The sequence below is a fragment of the Physeter macrocephalus genome, chromosome 9 (assembly GCF_002837175.3).
Source record: "Physeter macrocephalus isolate SW-GA chromosome 9, ASM283717v5, whole genome shotgun sequence".
NCBI classification, from domain to species: domain Eukaryota; kingdom Metazoa; phylum Chordata; class Mammalia; order Artiodactyla; family Physeteridae; genus Physeter; species Physeter macrocephalus.
The window spans coordinates 51,102,566-51,121,987 of record NC_041222.1 but is presented as its reverse complement, the minus strand read 5'-3'; the positions used below and the strand labels follow the sequence as shown (position 1 = coordinate 51,121,987).

Below are 19,422 nucleotides of genomic sequence, written 5' to 3'. Positions count from 1 at the left end.
ATTGTACCTAGCTGTCAATGTGAAATTCATAGAAACGTTACAGTTTTCTTCAGCCAGTATGGATTCCAGCCAGTGGCTATGAATTTCCTCAATTACTTGCCAACGGGATGAGAGCAGAAGTTGGGCTTGTTAACCAAGTAACTGTGTTGTGCTATTTCTTCCTCCCTGATTCACAAATAACCAAGGGCTTTCCTGGGTGATGAAATAAAATGATCCTTTTATTCGAAAGCACCTTTCTTAGGTGTTGCACAGGAAACAATTTTAATTTTTACTTATTTTTTTGGATTTTAAACCATCCGCCCTTCACTTTTTGAAATGTGCTTTTATATACATCATACCTTTGGGTATATAATTCTCCACAAACGTTACAGAATTTGACAATGTTTCTTAATGGCATGCGTAAGTAGGGAATTAACAACCCAGGATTTTCAATGAAATCAGAAACCTGTGATTTATATAACCAGCCCCTAGCACAGAACTTGTTCATGAAAGCAAATTGATTTCCACTTCTGATGGGTCTGTTGTAGATGACAAAATGTCAAACTCACATTATCCCTTGAAGTTCAGTAGGTCTTTCAGAAGGTAAAGGAAACATATTGCTTAGTTCACTGATTCTTCGTTCTACTTTCCTTTAAAAGTATTCACCTCGTGAATGAAAAATCTATTTACATTTTAAGTTACTTATTCTTGTTGGAGAGTCTAGGTTTAAAGAGTCAGACTTTTCTTCCCCAAATTCTGCTTCATATTTCAAAGATACTGAAACATACATTTTAAATTTCATATAAATACAGTATTCTGACATTAAGTACTTCAAAGAATTCTTTCCTTAATTGCAGTACCACAAACACATCTGTCTCTGGGCCAGGGAAAGGAAAAGGTCAGAATTTTGTCCCTTGCTGCTCAGCTAAGGCACAAAGTGAACACGGAGAAATCTGTTCTTTTCCCAATCACCATCTTTGTGAGGCTGTGGGGTGTGGAGAGAAACATTGCTTTATCACACTTACCAAGTTTGGGGTGATAATCAAGTCCCTCTGTTTGTGAAACGCTGTATTCAAGCAACTGAACAGGACAAGGAAGGCTCATGCTTTCTCAATTAAAAGCAGGTACCTATGCTTGTAGGTATTTTCCACCAATATATTTATCTGTCTGCGAAGGTTCAGATGGCAGTATGTAGCCAGGTTGTATTTGCAAGAACCTGAACTACCTAATCTCTTAGGAGAGTATGGTTTACAACATTGAGTCATCAGTTATTGGTGTGTGGGGACAGTCAGAACTGGTGTGGAATATGTCAGTTGAAATAGCATTGCTGTGTCACCAATGACTTAGCAATGTAAAATTGAGAGCTAGGTGTAGAAGGGATCATAAGAAGGGATCATTTAGCTAAGGTGAGACTTATCACCTCAAGTGGGTAATGGAATAAAATGGACAAAGTGAGTAAATTAGATGTAGTAGAAGAATTTTCTAGAATTATTAACTGCTCCTCAATTTTTTACAAGCCTTTAAGATCTGTGGAGGAAGGGAAGAAAATATTCACCTATAAAAGATGCTTTTAGTGAAACTTCTATTAAGCCTTACACATCTTTGTGGACAGTGGGAACTGGGTATGTGTTAGAATGGCTGAGAAATGAGTTACCTGTTAAACAAAAGTGAACTCTTTTTGTTGGGAGGAAAGCTTTTCTGTTTTTCTGTTAAAAAATTTGATTTTATAATCCCTCCCCATCAACATTTCTTAATTATGTTTATTGAGGAAAATTTTTTAAAAAGAAAATAAGCTTGTTAACACTTGTTACACATAGGTTAGGGCTATACAGTTGTGCGTTATATTATCTACATTTTGTGTGTGTTTGAAGAGTTTCATAAGTTGTAAAAGGCAAAAAAAACACTTTTAGAAAAGAAAAATTACTCCATCTCACCACTTATTATTTTTCTTCTTTTGAAATATATAAAATAAAAAATAAACGATTTCCCATAACTACTCCAATTTGACCCTCCAGAAATAGCTACCATATAGAGCTTCCAGAATTTTTAATATGTATATACAGTTCTTTAAATGATAATATATAGCAGGTATATAGACAGATGCATATACATGAAATTTCCTGTTTTAACAGGTAACTACATAAAAATAGACCTGTTTCCAAGTTACTGTATTAGGTTTTACCTCCTTTTTAACAGGTGAGAGTATTGATGCTATTCTGTTCTACAGATGTCACAAAATATATTAACTCAATCCTCATTAATGGATGCTAGTTATTTCCTGTATTTTGCTCTTACAAATAATACTGTAATGAGCAGTACTGAGCCCAGATCTTTTCACATCTTCTTGTTATTTCTGAATGATAGATACCTGGAAGTGTGATGGCAGAGTCCTAGGGTAGGCACATTTACCATTTTGATAGAGACTGACAAGTACAAATATTTTTGAAGTATTGTAAAAAGCTTTCACCTACCGAGTAGCCCCTCTGGGCAGTGGCCTCTAGAATTGCACAAAATGACTAAGATAAATATACTACTGTCAAAAGATGGTGATTTATCAGAAAACCAAAGAAATGACCGATATGTGTTCCGATTTCTACTTTTTCCAACAAAGCAAATTTAGAAGTTCAGCATCTTAAAGAAATAAGCTTTTTTTCTAGGATAAAAAAAGGTGTAAAGGAACATATAACTAATCGCATCATATGGTACACTAGTCACCACCTTTCTTGGTGCCTGCGAACTTCTCCCCAAGGACCAACCCACTTTGGTTGGTCCAAAGTTTTTAGAATTTTCTTTTCCTGCAAAATTCTTTCTCCCAGTATCTGTACCCCTTCCTCAGAATCCTCCCTTCCCCCACCAAAAAAAAAATTTTTTTTTTTCAAACAAAAACAAAACTCTACTGTTAGGGGCTTCCCTGGTGGCACAGTGGTTAAGAATCCGCCTGCCAGTGCAGGGGACACGACCACTTATTATTTTTCTTCTTTTGAAATATATAAAATAAAAAATAAACGATTTCCCATAACTACTCCAATTTGACCCTCCAGAAATAGCTACCATATAGAGCTTCCAGAATTTTTAATATGTATATACAGTTCTTTAAATGATAATATATAGCAGGTATATAGACAGATGCATATACATGAAATTTCCTGTTTTAACAGGTAACTACATAAAAATAGACCTGTTTCCAAGTTACTGTATTAGGTTTTACCTCCTTTTTAACAGGTGAGAGTATTGATGCTATTCTGTTCTACAGATGTCACAAAATATATTAACTCAATCCTCATTAATGGATGCTAGTTATTTCCTGTATTTTGCTCTTACAAATAATACTGTAATGAGCAGTACTGAGCCCAGATCTTTTCACATCTTCTTGTTATTTCTGAATGATAGATACCTGGAAGTGTGATGGCAGAGTCCTAGGGTAGGCACATTTACCATTTTGATAGAGACTGACAAGTACAAATATTTTTGAAGTATTGTAAAAAGCTTTCACCTACCGAGTAGCCCCTCTGGGCAGTGGCCTCTAGAATTGCACAAAATGACTAAGATAAATATACTACTGTCAAAAGATGGTGATTTATCAGAAAACCAAAGAAATGACCGATATGTGTTCCGATTTCTACTTTTTCCAACAAAGCAAATTTAGAAGTTCAGCATCTTAAAGAAATAAGCTTTTTTTCTAGGATAAAAAAAGGTGTAAAGGAACATATAACTAATCGCATCATATGGTACACTAGTCACCACCTTTCTTGGTGCCTGCGAACTTCTCCCCAAGGACCAACCCACTTTGGTTGGTCCAAAGTTTTTAGAATTTTCTTTTCCTGCAAAATTCTTTCTCCCAGTATCTGTACCCCTTCCTCAGAATCCTCCCTTCCCCCACCAAAAAAAAAATTTTTTTTTTTCAAACAAAAACAAAACTCTACTGTTAGGGGCTTCCCTGGTGGCACAGTGGTTAAGAATCCGCCTGCCAGTGCAGGGGACACGGGTTCAAGCCCTGGTCCGGGAAGATCCCACATGTCGCGGAGCAACTAAGCCCATGTGCCACAACTACTGAGCCTGCGCTCTAGAGCCTGCAAGCCACAACTGCTGAGCCCACATGCCACAACTACTGAAGCTCGCGTGCCTAGAGCCCGTGCTCCACTGCAACGAGAAGCCCGTGCACCACAATGAAGAGTACCCCCGCTCACTACAACTAGAGAAAGCCTGCACGCAGCAACAAAGACCCAACGCAGCCAAAAATAAATAAATTTATAAAAAAAAAAAAAACTCCACTGTTTGTACTTGCACCTTTTAGGAAAAGAGATTAAAAAATAGATGATCAGATGTTACAACATAAAAGCCTCATTTTCATTTTGTGGATGACCTTAATATGTTTTGCCCTAAAGCATACATGGATGGTAGGAGATTGATGGACTGTGAAAAACAAAAACAAACTCATAAAAAGTTAACGTATTCGAAATAGCAGTATCAGCAGCAGAAATGTCTGCACAGCAACTGAGTGGTTTTGAAAGCTCTTGAGACATCTCTTCTGATGCATTAGTAGTATTAAACGGATCAGGGCTAACAAGATCCATCTTTATACATATCTCCTTATATTCATATTTTGTCATGTAGGAAACTAAGGCATATGATCTAGATTAAGAACGCCAGATGTATTCTTTTTATCTTATATTTCAGAAACATTGGTTCATTGAATCTATGGTATATAAATGGTATATTTCTGATATAAAGAAACATAGTTGGTTCAAATTCTTCCGTTTGAGAAATCCCACATAAAAATGATTTTTAATTCTGCCATATAGTGCTTACCTGAAAAAGCACTCTTGTAGTATCTTTCCCTTAATGATGATCCTAGTCATGGATTAAGTCAAACTGTCACTGTTGTACCAACAAGCAATTATACCTTACAAATCAATCTTCTCGTTTGTCTTTAATTTACCATTCATTTGTGAGGCACATTGTAAACATAGAGTATTTGTAGTTATTCAGGTTGGGCTAAGTAGTACATATTATGTTGAAAGCTGAAAAATATTTTATAAACTAAGTTGCTATGATTTATTAAGTCAGGTAGGTAGACTTCTGATTTGATGAACAAATTAACTTCTCCCTGTTCCATGACCACAACCTGTTCTTCAGCCTTTATCACAATTTGTTGGAAAGGAAAACCATGAAGAGAGTATTACTGCATTATCACACATAAATATTATCAGGAAAAAGCATCTAAAAGATGTTCCACCACTCTTAGTGACCTCAAAACCTCCACTTAACAAAACTGTTATAAAGTTTTAAAGTGCCTGTTGGCATTTAATGCAAGTTCAAAATATATGGCAAGTATTTGATAAACATTTCTCTACAGATAAAAAAGTCATTTAAAACTTACTGTTGGTTACATTACTGACTGAGTAAAATAGAACATTTGAAAAGCAAAAACATGGGAAATTAGGGGTTTTTAAAAAAAAAAATTTCTGCTGAATAGCACCACAGTTTTTAACATGAACTAAAGGTATACATTCAAAATATTTTCATGGAAGCTCACAAAGTTTTGCTAAGAAGTAACTAAAAAATGCAGGTGTGTGTATAAGTGCCCTTTACCTGTTCCCCACCACTCACACAGGCATACCTTCTAAATGAAGCTAGTAACGTTATTGACACATTTTCTCAAACTGAGGGTCGTTTATGTTCCTTTGTTACTGAATAAGTAGCCCGAACAGTTTCACAAGCCCATATTTATGTACATGGCACCACTCTCCCAGGGGTGTTCAATGATTTAAGAGACAGCATAGCATAAGGAGAAGTTCCCTAAATGAGAATTGACAAGGTCTGGGATCAAATTCCCCACATAGCCATAGTTTTACTGATAATGATGACCTTGATCCAGTCCTTTGACCTCTCTGAGCTTCATTTTCCTTACTGGTGGAATTAGTGCGAGAGGGGAGGGGAGGATAGAGGAACCCACAGAGAGTAAATCATGCGAGAAGTATACACTGTCCCGTTCCCTGCCCCCCACCCACCACTGTCTCTCCCAGTACCTGTGGACACAAACACGCTGCCTGTCACTCTCAACCTTCTTTGATTTTAATTCACACACCAAAGGAACATTTTGCTCTTCTAAAACTGAGATCACAATCTCGTCAGCCAAATGTGGCCTCCAAAGGTCTTTTCTTTGACCCCTACTGGATTTCAACAAAATTTTGAGTCAGTAGTGAACACAGAGGAAAGTCACATAATTATCTGGGTTTTCAGTTGCTGTGGAGAGCCTGCGAAGCCTCACCCTCTTGGCTCTGTTGTACTACCTGGAAGATATCTGCTAGAGATTTGCACCCTTCTAGAAGTTCTCCACAGTCTACACCAGCCCTAAGGATGGCCCTGACATTGAGACAGAGTTCAGTTGCCATTCATCTAAAGCTTATTATTATTACTTTTTTAAAAAAATATAGAAATATTTCTCTTTCCTGAGACTCCACTGAAAGTAGAGACATGAAAGACAGCTTGTTGCACAAAAGGCTCCTTGTTGCACAGAAACGGGGAGGAGTACATTACTTGTGAAAGTGTTTACTGTTCAGTACCTGGTTATCTTTAATCATTTACCTAACCGACCTGGCCGCTTGAGCCACTGGAAACCTTGACCCCTGCTTGAGGAGATCGTAACTTCCATTCTAGAAATAAAACAGTAAAGATGCCAAAACCACTTAAGATTTTGTAATTGACTAGATGGGCTAAAATATACAGGTCACTTAACTTTTCTAGACTTCAGAGCCCTCTTGTATAAAATGAAAATGCTGGACTAAGTAATCTCTAAGGCACCTCTCAGCTTACAATGCCACGATTTTAAAGTTTTACATCTTATAAGGAAGCCACCATGCAGTTACTGTCACAAATATGTACCCTGTTAAAAGTAGCCATCATGTTTTCTCCTCCAACCTAAGGCAGATTTCAGTGACTACATCTGTCATTCTTCATGTTGACAGTGTATATTGTGGTATCATAGCTTCAGAATGAAAACTGCTCAGATGCAACCTGCGCCTTTAAAATGCATTTATGTTGCACATTTGTAGCTTTGAACTGATGAGGTCATGACCCTGGCGAGTCCTCATCAGCTGTGAGCTGTACTTCAAGTTCTTGTTAATAATAGCTAAAGCACTAAAGCTTGCTAATGGAGACTTAGAGCAGATTCAAGGGTATCACCGGGAGAAAGCTGATCTCATTCTCATAAACTCTGATTATTGAACGAAAAAAATAAAGTTACAGCCCCCTGCCCCCATCAAAAATTCCCAAAGGACTGACACTCATTACCGGGGAACTTTAAAAATATCAATGTCTGGCTCCCATACCCAGCTATTCTGAGTTAATTGGTCAGGTGTGCAGCCTGGAAAGAAGGAATTTTAAAACACCTCAAATTGTGCTATTGTGAAAACACGGTTCTAATAAAACGTTGATTCATAGACTGTGAGCAAAGCCAGGTTGCCAGACAAAAGATTGGAAAGAGACCACAGTGAGGTCAAATTCATAGTTTCTTAGTGTCTGCTTTTTCATTCAGATTCTAACATGCTTGATTATATCCTGTAACTTTTTTTTCCACGTTGGACAATGGAGAAGTTTGGGGAGAACTGTATAACACTATTTTGCAACAGACCCTTGGTGATTATTTTCTGATACGACCTAGAGTTTCATGTTAAATAATAAATGCTGGAGAAGATGTGGAGAAAAGGGAATCCTCCCACACTGTCGGTGGGAATGTAAATTGGTGCAGCCACTATGGATAAGAGTATGGAGGTTCCTTAAAAAAAAAAACTAAAAGTAGAGTTACCCTATGATCCAGGAATGCCACTCCTGGGCATATATCCAGAGAAAACTCTAATTTGACAAGACACTTGCACCCCAGTGTTCACTGCAGCACTATTTACGATAGCCAACACATGGAAGCAATCTAAATGTCCATCAGAAGATGAATGGATAAAGAAAACACTGTATATATATTCAATAGACTACTACTCAGCCATAAAAAAGAATGAATGAAATAATGCCATTTGCAGCAACATGGATGGACCTAGAGATGATCATACTAAGTGAAGTAAGTCAGAGAAAGACAACTATCATATCACTTATATGTGGAATCTAAAATATGATACAAAATTAACTTCTTTACAAAACAGAAATAGACTCACAGACATAGAAAACTTAAGGTTACCAAAGGGGAAAAGATGGGGGGAGGGGTAAATTAGGAGTTTGGGATTAGCAGACATAAACTGCTGTATATAAAATAAATAAACAACAAGGTTCTACTGTATAGCACAGGGAATTATATTCAATATCTTGGAATAAACCATAATGGAAAATAATATGAAAAAGAATATGTATATGTATAACTGAATAATTTTGCTATATACCAGAAACTAACAGAACACTGTAAATCAACTACACTTCAATAAAAAATAAAATAATGAAAAGGAATAAGGAAATAAATAAAGAGTTTCATGTTGGAGGAGTTTCACCCCACGTTTATTCTTCATCATAATTTTTATGTTGACATTTATTCGTTTTGAATACATGATATAAGATCATAATTTGGTTAGCTAAAGAAAATTGTATTAAACTTAATTCCAAAAGTTGACAATTCAACTGCATATATTTTCTGTTTTGTAGAATGTAAATGCTCCCCACCCCTCAGAGAAAAGATAGTTACTTTTAGAACTTTTACATATGAACTACATCCACAAGACCCTTCTCTGCTCAGACATCCTACCTACTTGAGGAAGAAATGAGTTATAAAGAAGGAAGTGACTCCAGAATTTATCGAGCCCCACATTTTTATTTCACAGAAGAAACTGAGGTGCCCGATAACAAGAAGTTTGTCCCTATTAGTAGATGGCAGACTTAGAACTCATATTCAGTATACTAGTCCATGATTTCTTCTCCTGAACCATCAGGTTCCCACAAAGTTTTCCTCCCCTTTCTGTGAAACATCGATTCTGCCATTTTTACTTGTCCTAGAGCTTTAGTGCAATACTGTCAAGTCTTAAATAATGATTCTTGAACGCCAGGATATCGTTGCATGTGATATATACATATCCTGAATTAGAATGTAATGGATCAGGGCAGGTTTGCTTGGATTTCTCTGTAATTAGCTTCCAAAGTAATACTTCCAAACCATGTGCCAGTGCATGCCAGAAGCAAATATGCTGATCGCTTCTTTGGTTGATGATGATGGTCTTCTACTGCTGTTATACTAATACTTTTCCCATCTCCAACTGGCTTTACTTTTTGCAGCTTTGAGCAGTAATTCAGTCCCCTACGCCTCCCTGATTGGCTCTGTGTCCTCCCTCTCTAGCCAAACCACCACTCAGTCCATATATGATAATAACTCTCTCCCACGATTCGCTCGAAAAGGTCTAAACATCTTTGTCTCTATTATTTTCTCTGTTAAAGCACTGTAATGGATGTCCACATCATTCCATTTCCAGATAAACCTAGAGTCTCTTGTGCCTTTGCATTTCCACTCTTGTCATTGGGGGCGCCTCATCTGGATAAGATCACTTGAATTATTAGACCACCGTCACCCACCCTCTCCTTCCAGAAAATGTAAATGAGTTCAATTCCACCATCTATGGGGAAAAGTTTCAGAAATGGGTTCCAACATTTAGGTCCAAATGCATAATTAGATCAGCAACAAAGAGTTTCTACTTCCAAGCTGACTTATTTTTATTGGATCATCCATTAAGATTTTAGCTGACTGCAAACAGACTTTCATAGCCTTGAACACTAAAATACCACCTATCACAGCACAGTGCTGAAATGATTGGAAGAAGCAAAATAGTTTTTTACCTAACTTACCAAACCATTGATAATTCAGCATTTGAGACAAAGGAACTCACTGGGTGGCTTTCAATAACAGCACAATATCTAAAATACCCATAAAGTAATTACACATTGTGTTGACTTAGTGGTCACCATACCACAGCCTGACACACTCCAGAGAGTCCCAGGGACGGCAGAATGTCAACATGGCTTCCAGTTTGAGCCCCTCCCTCATTCTTTTTCTACGTCAGAGGCTTCCCTGGCGGCATGCTAGTTCACGTTTTTCTAGTCAGCTGGAATTTACATCTTTAAGACATGAGTCAGCAATGCTCTCTCATGGTGCTCTTGAAAAATTAATCAGAAGAAGTGACATGTAAATCACATGAAAAATGAGAAACCATTGTAAAGACACAGGAATCACCAAAATTGGTGGATTATTTTTAACAGAATCTATGAATCTAACATACCTTCAGCTGGCAGACTGAACTAAGATGTATCACCCACTGTCATTGCTTTCTTTCTTTTTCTACCTTCTTTTTCCTCTTCATCCTTTCACCATTTGCTCCCTTTCCTGCATTCATTTCCCATTAGTGGACAAAGATGTTTACACCTGAAGTGGATTGTAGGTTTGCTGACGGTTAAATAATGGGGGCTTGGGGCAAAATACCACAAAGCTGTCAGTGTGGCCATCAATAAATGTCCAGGAGACGGCTGCAACCCAATCTCTACAATCTGCTACGAGTGAAAACATTTTTGAAACTCAGTTTGGTGTCTGATTTTGTCATCAGTGGTTAGTGTCTGTGAGCTGTGGTGCATGTCTTTCTTTGTGTCCACGTATGCATGTGAATGTCAGTCACCTACAGGTTTGTGAAATATTAAAGTGATCTTAATCTAGTCACAATGTATAGTGGATCCTGTAAAAACCTGCAGCATTTTTATTAGTCCTTTTAAAAAGTATATCAGACTATCCATTTCATTTTTTTTTAACAAATTCATTCTGTTTTATTTACACCATCATTTCCTTTGCAGGTTCAGATGATTCCGGTTACCCTGGTAACCTTCATTCTTCAAGTTAGTTTTCCTTGATTATGCATAAGTCACTTTATGTTTCCTATCAAGCTATTACGCTTTTCCTTTTAGGGCTTTCTCAGTATCTGTTTTCTTAGTTCACTTTACACCATTTAATTCCACACAGTTTCCATTTCACACAGTGCAGGAGAAGGAGTTTGAAATGACATAACAGTCATTACTCAAAGCAGAAGTTGACATCAAGCCTGACTGTCAGTTTTCTCCACGAGCTAACTGCACTGATTCACAGCACAATAACGCTTTCTTTCACACTAGGAGTGTTAGTTTGGGGATTATGCTTGGTAGCTTTTCATTTGGCTACAAAATTCATCCTTCCAGAGCATGTCCTGCTTTGAGTAACCAAACTATCTGCCTGCTTCCTCACATTAAACATCTTTACTACTCACATATTTTCAGGCCATTTCTAACTATAGTATTTTCTATATTTTGGAACAGTTAGCATCATTTGCATTCGTTTTCAAATGTCTTTATTCTTTCCTTTTAATAGGTATGGCTAGCCATCCTCCAATACCTATCTTGGAACTCGCAGATCACATTGAAAGGTTAAAAGCAAATGACAACTTGAAGTTTTCCCAGGAATATGAGGTAATTAAGTGTGTTTATACTTGACAGTATTTTCAAGAATTGCCCCCCTTTTCTTTTTGACCATATTCTTAAAAACTAACTTCATCAGTTCTTTTTCCTTTAAATATGACTCAGCATCTGATATAAAAGTTTATAACAAATAGCCAACTTAAAAGTATCTGTATAATTAATGTAGTAGTTGTACTCTGAAAGGTGTTGAATTATTTATATGCGTTTGGTGTTACTTAATGAGGTTGATTTATCTTTCCTGATTTCAAGTTCATAGACTATACTGAATGTATAAGCTTCCCAGTATACCAAAGGGGTGCCAAATACACTGATTTACGGTCAGAAGGCTCGCTGAAAAAGAAATTACACGGAATAAGCAGATTTCCCAGTACTCTTTTTCAGTTTTACAAGGCCTGAAAACAGTAATTATTAAGTACATACACATGATTTTACCATTCAGTCTAAATAATATTAGGGCTAATATTAAGACAGTAATATGTTTGCAGAAAGCTGCCTGTTTTTGAAGCAATGGTGAACTTAATGGTATCTTAAATTTTCAGAATGCTTAAAGGTTTTGTGTGAATCCTTGATGAAAATGAATAAAAAATTGTTGTATATGTCTGGGTATTTGGATATCGTGGCATTTATCAAGCAGAAAGTTGTAAAACTGGATATTTATGGTATTTCTCAGAAACAGGGACCCATAGTGAAACCAGTCCATGGATTATTCATAACTAAATGATCATTTATCTTTTAGATCAAGTTTAACTTAGCCTAAGATTAACATGTCCAACTAACATCTTCTAATTGCGCCAAATAACAAAACTGTTTGGAACAGTTCAAATTCTACCATAAAGAGTTTCTGATTTACTTAATGGGAGTCTTAAAACACATCCTTGTCACATCCCTTGGTTTCTGTTTTATCAACCTGAAATGAGGCTGATGGACTAGATACCTCTCAGTCCCTAGCAGCTCTAACATTTTGCCCTGTCATATTCGGTTAGAAAACCATAAGAGGAGTCCTAACCTCAAGTGGCTAGAGGGATATCAACTATGTGAAGAAGCTCCATGTAAGAGAACGTGGCGCAGTGGTGCCTGCGGCAGTCTGGATATTTGCATGGACTTTCTAAAGTCTTTAAACATTCAAATTTTGATTATTTAAATTATTGTGCTGGCTAAGCAAAACATATCTGTAGCCCCGTGTACCTTCACCTTCAAGAGCCGGTAACCTTTTATGCAATTTACACACTCCAGAATCTTTGTCAAATATTTGATAGAACGCAGAGGAGATTTTGTTTGTTTGCTGACTGGTTGAGTTACATTTTCCTGTATTCTGTTCTAAGCATTTAGGAGAACATTTTCAATTTTAGGAAACACATTGGATTGTGAATTGTCTTATTTTCTAAATGGGCTGCTTCTTATTTCTTTCCTGTTCTTCCTCTTAGTCATAAAGGCTCTTTTTAAATTATGCAGTATTCTTTAAAATAGTTTCTGTAGTTTCTGGTTTGAGGCTTGAGGCTGAAAATTGAGTTTTAAAAAGAAAACAAGGCATATGATGACTGCCATTTGGGGCAACATAAAAACTCTTAGTTAAGTGTTAGTTTTCACCAACCAGAATCTTTCACTCCTCCAACCTCCTCTTTATTGTTATCATGAGTGTTGTTATTGTTATGCTTAGTGTTTCGCTATGTGTGATATGATGGGTCACAAAAAAAATAAAACTTGATAGCTCAACTTGTTAATAAGCTATTAATTGTCAATACCATTGACAGTATTTGCATCATTCAAGCAGTCTCAGTTGTATGCCTTGACTACAATAACTGGCCTCCTTTAAGTATGGAATTTCTCCAGAAATGCTACATGTAAAGACACTCTAATGATACTCATTTAGCCATTAGATTAGAAGCGCTCCTTGAAAGTAGTTACGAACTGCATGCTGGCAGCATTCCCATTAAGAACTCCCCCAGTAGCCGTTGACATGATAACCCACACTGACTACCATTTATCACAACGATGATCTGTGATTAAAGCTCCCTGGGCATGAATTGACTCTTCGGTGCCTTAACAGCCATGAAGGGGATATTTAAGTGATGTATTCATCTGTGATAATATGATAAAGACCTCTACATAATATTTTAGGCCATGAGCAACACATTGAAAAAAAAATTTTTTTTGCATATTATCTCCATATAAATTTGAATAGATTTTTCACTGGTTTTCAGTGAAGAAAATGGAGAAAACAAACACAAGTCATTACTTTCAAACATGTAATTATTTTGGCATAATCACTATGGATTAATGTTTGCTCAGACCTCTCAAGATGGGTAAAGCTAAATTTGTTACTCTGATTCTAAGACTAAAGCAGAAGTTAAAGGCATGAAACCTGTTTGCACTGATCCTGAGGTCAGGATAGGAGCAAGTAGGTTTAAATTATAGCACAGTATTATTAGATCATGTGAGAGACTTGCTTTACTGTAAAGAAAATTGGACTCAGACATCGGATTCAATGACAGCTGGAAGAAGGAACCTGAGAAATTAGTATAACTGCATCTTGAAGGTCTTTACAGTTACTTTAGACTTTTATTTTTTGAATGCGACTGCCAAGTCCTACTAGAATTTAAGTCCAGAATTTGAGGACGGCATCTAGAATGCAGGGAACAAAGTCCTCCTTAAATTTGGTATCACTGTCAAAGTCAGTACATCAGGCCGGTGAATGTTTAGACTGATTCAGAATAGTTGTGTAGGTCTTGCCAAATAACCTCTTAGCCAGTGCCTATATATGGATCATTTGGAAGCCTAATTAAAATCCAAGTTCCTGGTCTGAACTTCAGAGATGCTGGTTCAGTAGTTCAGCCATGGCAATTAGAAATGTCCATTTTATTTCTTTTTCCCCAGTTTTATTGAGACATAATTGAAATTTAACATTGTATTAGTTTAAGTCATACGATATAATGATTTGATATATGTGTATATTACAAAATGATTACCACAGTAAATTTAGTTACAATCTATCACCTCATATAGCTACAAATTTTTTTTCTTGTGATGAGACCTCTTAAGATCTACTCTCAGCAACTTTCAAATATACATTATTGTTAACTATAGTCACCATGTTGTATATTACATCCCCAGGACTTATCTTATACAGTTAACCCTTGAACAACATGGATTTGAACTGCACGAGTCTGCTTACACATGGATATTTTTCAATAGTAAATGCCAACTACAAATTATACATGTATTAACTCCTACATTGCTCAAGGGTCAATTGTAAAATGGAAGCTTATACCTTTTGACCACCTTCACTCATTTCTGCCATCCTCCACCCTATGCCTCTGGCAACCACCAATCTGTTCTCTATCTCTAAAAGAAAATTTTTTTTTTTCAGATACCACATAAGTGAGGTCATACAGTATTTGTCTATCTGGCTTATTACATTTAGCATGATGCCCATGCCCTCAAACTCCATCCATGTTGTTACAAATGGCTCAGTTTTCTTTAAGGTTGAATAATATTGTGTGTGAGTGTCACCCTCCAGTCTCTCTCACACACACACACACACACACACACACACACACACAGACACTCTGATCTTCATTTCACCATTTCCTAAGATGGCAAATATATCTGTGTATGAGATTCATTTGACAGGCATCGCAGTCAGCATTATCATTATCAACATCATATACATGAATCCTATTTATATTAGATTGGCGATAAGTAACTACAGCCCCTAGAGTTTGCTTCATGGAAAATAAAGGGTCGTTTGTTTTATCTATTATCTATTATAAATGTATTTATGTATTTATATAGAGCCAAAGGCTACCCATGTGGGTATGCTTCAAGAAGTGTTATCTAAAGTAAGTGAGACAGAGAAAGACAAATATCATATGATATCACTTATATGTGGAATCTAAAAAATGTTACAAATGAATTTATTTACAGAACAGAAACAAACATAGAAAACTTATGCTTACCAAAGGGGAAGGAGGGGGGCCTAAATTAGTAAAAAATGTTATTACAAATGAATTTATTTACAGAACAGAAACAAACATAGAAAACTTATGCTTACCAAAGGGGAAGGAGGGGGGCCTAAATTAGGAGCTTAGGATTAACAGATACACACTACTATAAATAAAATAGATAAACAACAAGGTCCTACTGTATAGCACAGGGAACTATATTCAATATCTTTTAATAATCTATATTGGAAATGAATCTATAAAAAGAATAGAGAGAGAGAGAGATAACTGAATCACTTTGCTGTACACTAGAAACTAACACAACATTGTAAACCAACTATACTTCAAGAAAAAATTTTAAAAATTTAAAAAAGAACTGTTATCTGAAACTGGAGGACTGTAGAGATTTTCCAGCACCCTCTCTGAAACTCTCATCTTTGTGTTTTTCTCTGGGCTGCTCTATTCTTTCCCCTGTACAGGCCAGCTTCTTCTGTTTCTCCCACCCACATACAGAAAATATATCCTTTGATCATACTTTCTTTTACATAGAGTCCCCCTAAAGAAAGAGACAATTCTTCTTGTCAGTCAAATTCCAAATGCCAGAGAACAAACTCTGAACTTCAATTGACTCATTGGGTTGTGAAGACACGCATTAGGACATAGCTGCTAACAGCCCATCCCTATATATCTGGTTCCTTTCTTGGATTGAAGAGAGCAAAGTTATTTCTGAGCTGGAGGAGGAACCAATAATTATCCACCATACTGCCGTGGAAAAGCACCATGCTAAGTGCTGAGGGGAATATAAAACTTATAAGAAACCTTTATTTCCAGGACGTCTAGAAGGCAAAGTTAGATATATACCCTGTCCCCCACCCCCCCAAAATACTAAGAAGACCATCTAGAAGCTAATCCTAAGTACTAATGCAATGCTGTTGGGATTCAATAAAGGTCAGAGTGAGATGAAGAACCGGGAAAGGTACTGAAGCAAAGGTAGTACTGACAGTGTAACTAGGAAGAACAGGAGTAAGGAGCATTTTGTCAGGGGGACAATGTACTTCAGGTACGTTATAGATTTTATACCTTTATTTTCTACATTGAGAAAATAATCTCCCTTTTAAACATAGTTACAACAGCAAATTTTCTTCCAAGTGCCTAACAGCTGACTTACAAATTACTTTTTGGACCACAGTCCATCCTGCCATGGCAGTTAGATAGAGATGAATAGTTATCGAACATCTAGTTTCAAATCTGTCATCACCAGCTCTTTTTAGTGGTATTATCTTAAATATATATATATATATATATATATATATATATATATAAACTACTACTATATCCAGTATCTTGTAATAAACTATAATGGAAAGGAATCTGAAAAAGAACATATATATTCTTTGCTGTACACCAGGAAAACTAACACAACATTGTAAATCAACTATACTTCAATTAAATAAATAAAATAAAATAAAACTCAACTACTCTGAAGATCAGTTTTTTTGTTGCAATCGGAGAAGGGCGAGAAGCTGTGGTTCACAGAAGGCCTCTCAGAAGGATACCTTTGACCTATTTTGTTCCCACCACAAAGTCCGGTCCCAATGTCTTTGCTGCCATCTGTGGGAAGTGTATTATCTTTCATCTCAGAGCCCATGTGTCTCCAACATTTAGCATCCTAATGTGCTGAGAGTTTCTTCCTGTACTCATGGCAACGCTCTCACATCTCCAGTCTGTATAGTCGGTAGTGAGTCTCTTATCTGAAACATTCCAGATAACAGTGCCCTGTCTTTCCATTTTAATGACAGCAGGTATGTGGCACCTTTGTCTAATAAGCTAAACTCTTCACAATACTGGTGAGACAGGTAAAGGAAAAAGATATATTACTTCCTCATGAATAATGAAATGTATCAAGACAGTGCTAAGATATATAGACACATTAAAAAACATTGCTTCGATCCTATTTTTAAATGTTTAGAGCTGGAACAGACCTCAGAGATCATGTAGTTTAACCTTCTCGTCTTAGAGGTAGGGAACAAGAGATTGAGAAAGGAGCGACTTGCTCAAGATCACACACCTAGTATGTGGCTGAACCAAGTCACAAATTCATGCCTTCTTGTTCTTAGAAGAACACCGTACCTTAACTCACCTGCTCTAGACACCAAAATATTTTACTGTTTTTTACTTACTATGTGTTGATTACAGAGTCTGGAAACCTAAGTCTTCAACTAGATCAATATTTATACTAAAAACTTTTGTGAAAACGTCATAGTAACCAATTTGCGTTGCATGATTATCCCTGGGAAAACCAGTAGTTTTTCTATGACATGCTAAGGACACATTTCTTTTCTCCATAGACAGTTTCTTCATTCCCAGTGGTAAACGTTATATTTCTCTAAAGAGGGACAAAATTGTCTGTCATCAAAGCAATGACCACAAAAGAAAACATTTCTATTTTCCCTAGAAAAAGGCTCTCGATGTATCGGACCACGTATGTGTGCCAGAGTGCACTCATAGGCCGAAAGCCTTCATTGCTCATGTTTTATAAACCTCCAAGCATTCATAAGGCAAAATTACTTGTCATATCTGCTTTCAACTAATTTATAATTTATGTGTAAACTCATGACAATGGACATGCATTAGAGCCTCACAGAAATGCAAACAAGAAACCAAACACACACACACACACACACACACACACACACACACACACACACACACACACACACCCCTCTGACTTTTTGACTAGCTTTCAATGCACTGAATTTTTCTTCAAAGTGGCTCCTCTGTCTTTCTGAAGTAAGAAAGTGGTGGCTGACAGAGATCTATTTTCATCTTTTATGCGGAGTTGACGAGTGGAATTGACCAGGGAAAAGCCTCCATTTGAAAATATTTTTTGTGCTCGCTTCTGCAGCACATATACTAAAATTGGAACGATACAGAGAAGATTAGCATGGCCCCTGCGCAAGAATGACACGCAAATTCGTGAAGCGTTCCATATTTAAAAAAATATATATATATTTTTTTTGACACATGAGTCACAAGAGATTTTTTTTTTTTTAGTTTTGAACAAATTATGGTGGTTTGTGTAACAGATGAAAAAAATGAATGATTTTATGAAATAAAAAGTAGTAACAACCTTTTCATACCTGGGTTAGATAAACCAAGTTAAACTTCCTTCCTTCAGGGGGGATGAGTGGCAAAATTTACTATTCCAAAGTGGAACATCCTGATACTGTAGCAATGGGGGTGAGAGTAGGGGAGTCATTATCTACTTTGTTAAGAACATAGCAGTTTGCCTGCTTCAGATTGGGTCCAAACCCCTCTGCATGCCACTCAGGGCCTTGTATTCATTGAGCTAACAGTGCGGGTAGTATGGCACAGTGGCTAAGAACACAGGCCTTTGAGTCAGGCTGTTTGGCTCAAGCTGTGTGACCTTAAGCAAATAACTGAACCTCTCTGTATTTTACTTTATCTCTAAAATGGAAGTAATCATAGTACCTACCTCATAGGTAACTAAAAATAAATTAATACATATGAAATGTTCAGCAGAGTCCCTGATACAAGTTCTCAGTAGTCTGAGTAGGTACTATTTCATCAAATAAATGCCATCAATTTTAAGATGCACATTAATTTCAGAGATGTTAAAAGGTGAAAAAAATAAATGTCTTTGAATCAATGAAACCCTGGCCTCTTCCCATCCCTGTCATTGGTCAGACCCCTGGGCTTTGCTGAGCTCAGTGAAAAAAAAAAAGTCAAAGAAGAAAAAAAGAAAACTTGCTAGCTTAAACCAGCACAATTAGCACTAGGTTGCCCATTAGCACTAGGCTGCCCTTTCTTTTATTCTACTCATTTCCTGTGTTTGATTATAAGCTTCTCCTGGTCAGGTGTTATGCCTCTCTGTATGCTGTTGGCCACATGGCAACAAGCTCACCCCTGGGCCTTCAGCAGATGATCAACCAAAGTGTGTGTCTGGATCTATTTCTAACTAAATTTACAGTTCATGGAAACTCTTTTTTTTTTTTTTTTTTTT

The 19,422-nt window shown here is 36.7% G+C and overlaps 1 protein-coding gene and 1 non-coding gene across 2 annotated transcripts in view; both read left to right on the top strand.

Moving 5' to 3' along the window:
- PTPRD (protein tyrosine phosphatase receptor type D) overlaps positions 1-19,422 on the top strand; it is a 431,923-nt gene that overhangs the window by 310,122 nt on the left and 102,379 nt on the right. Inside the window, exon 25 of the mRNA XM_024126828.3 lies at positions 11,351-11,448. Within this exon, the coding sequence (XP_023982596.1) occupies positions 11,351-11,448 (98 nt within the window). The remainder of the gene's footprint in view (positions 1-11,350; positions 11,449-19,422) is intronic.
- Positions 18,288-18,394, top strand: LOC112065797 (U6 spliceosomal RNA). Its single transcript, XR_002892234.1, has one exon. It is a non-coding gene; the product is annotated as a U6 spliceosomal RNA (small nuclear RNA).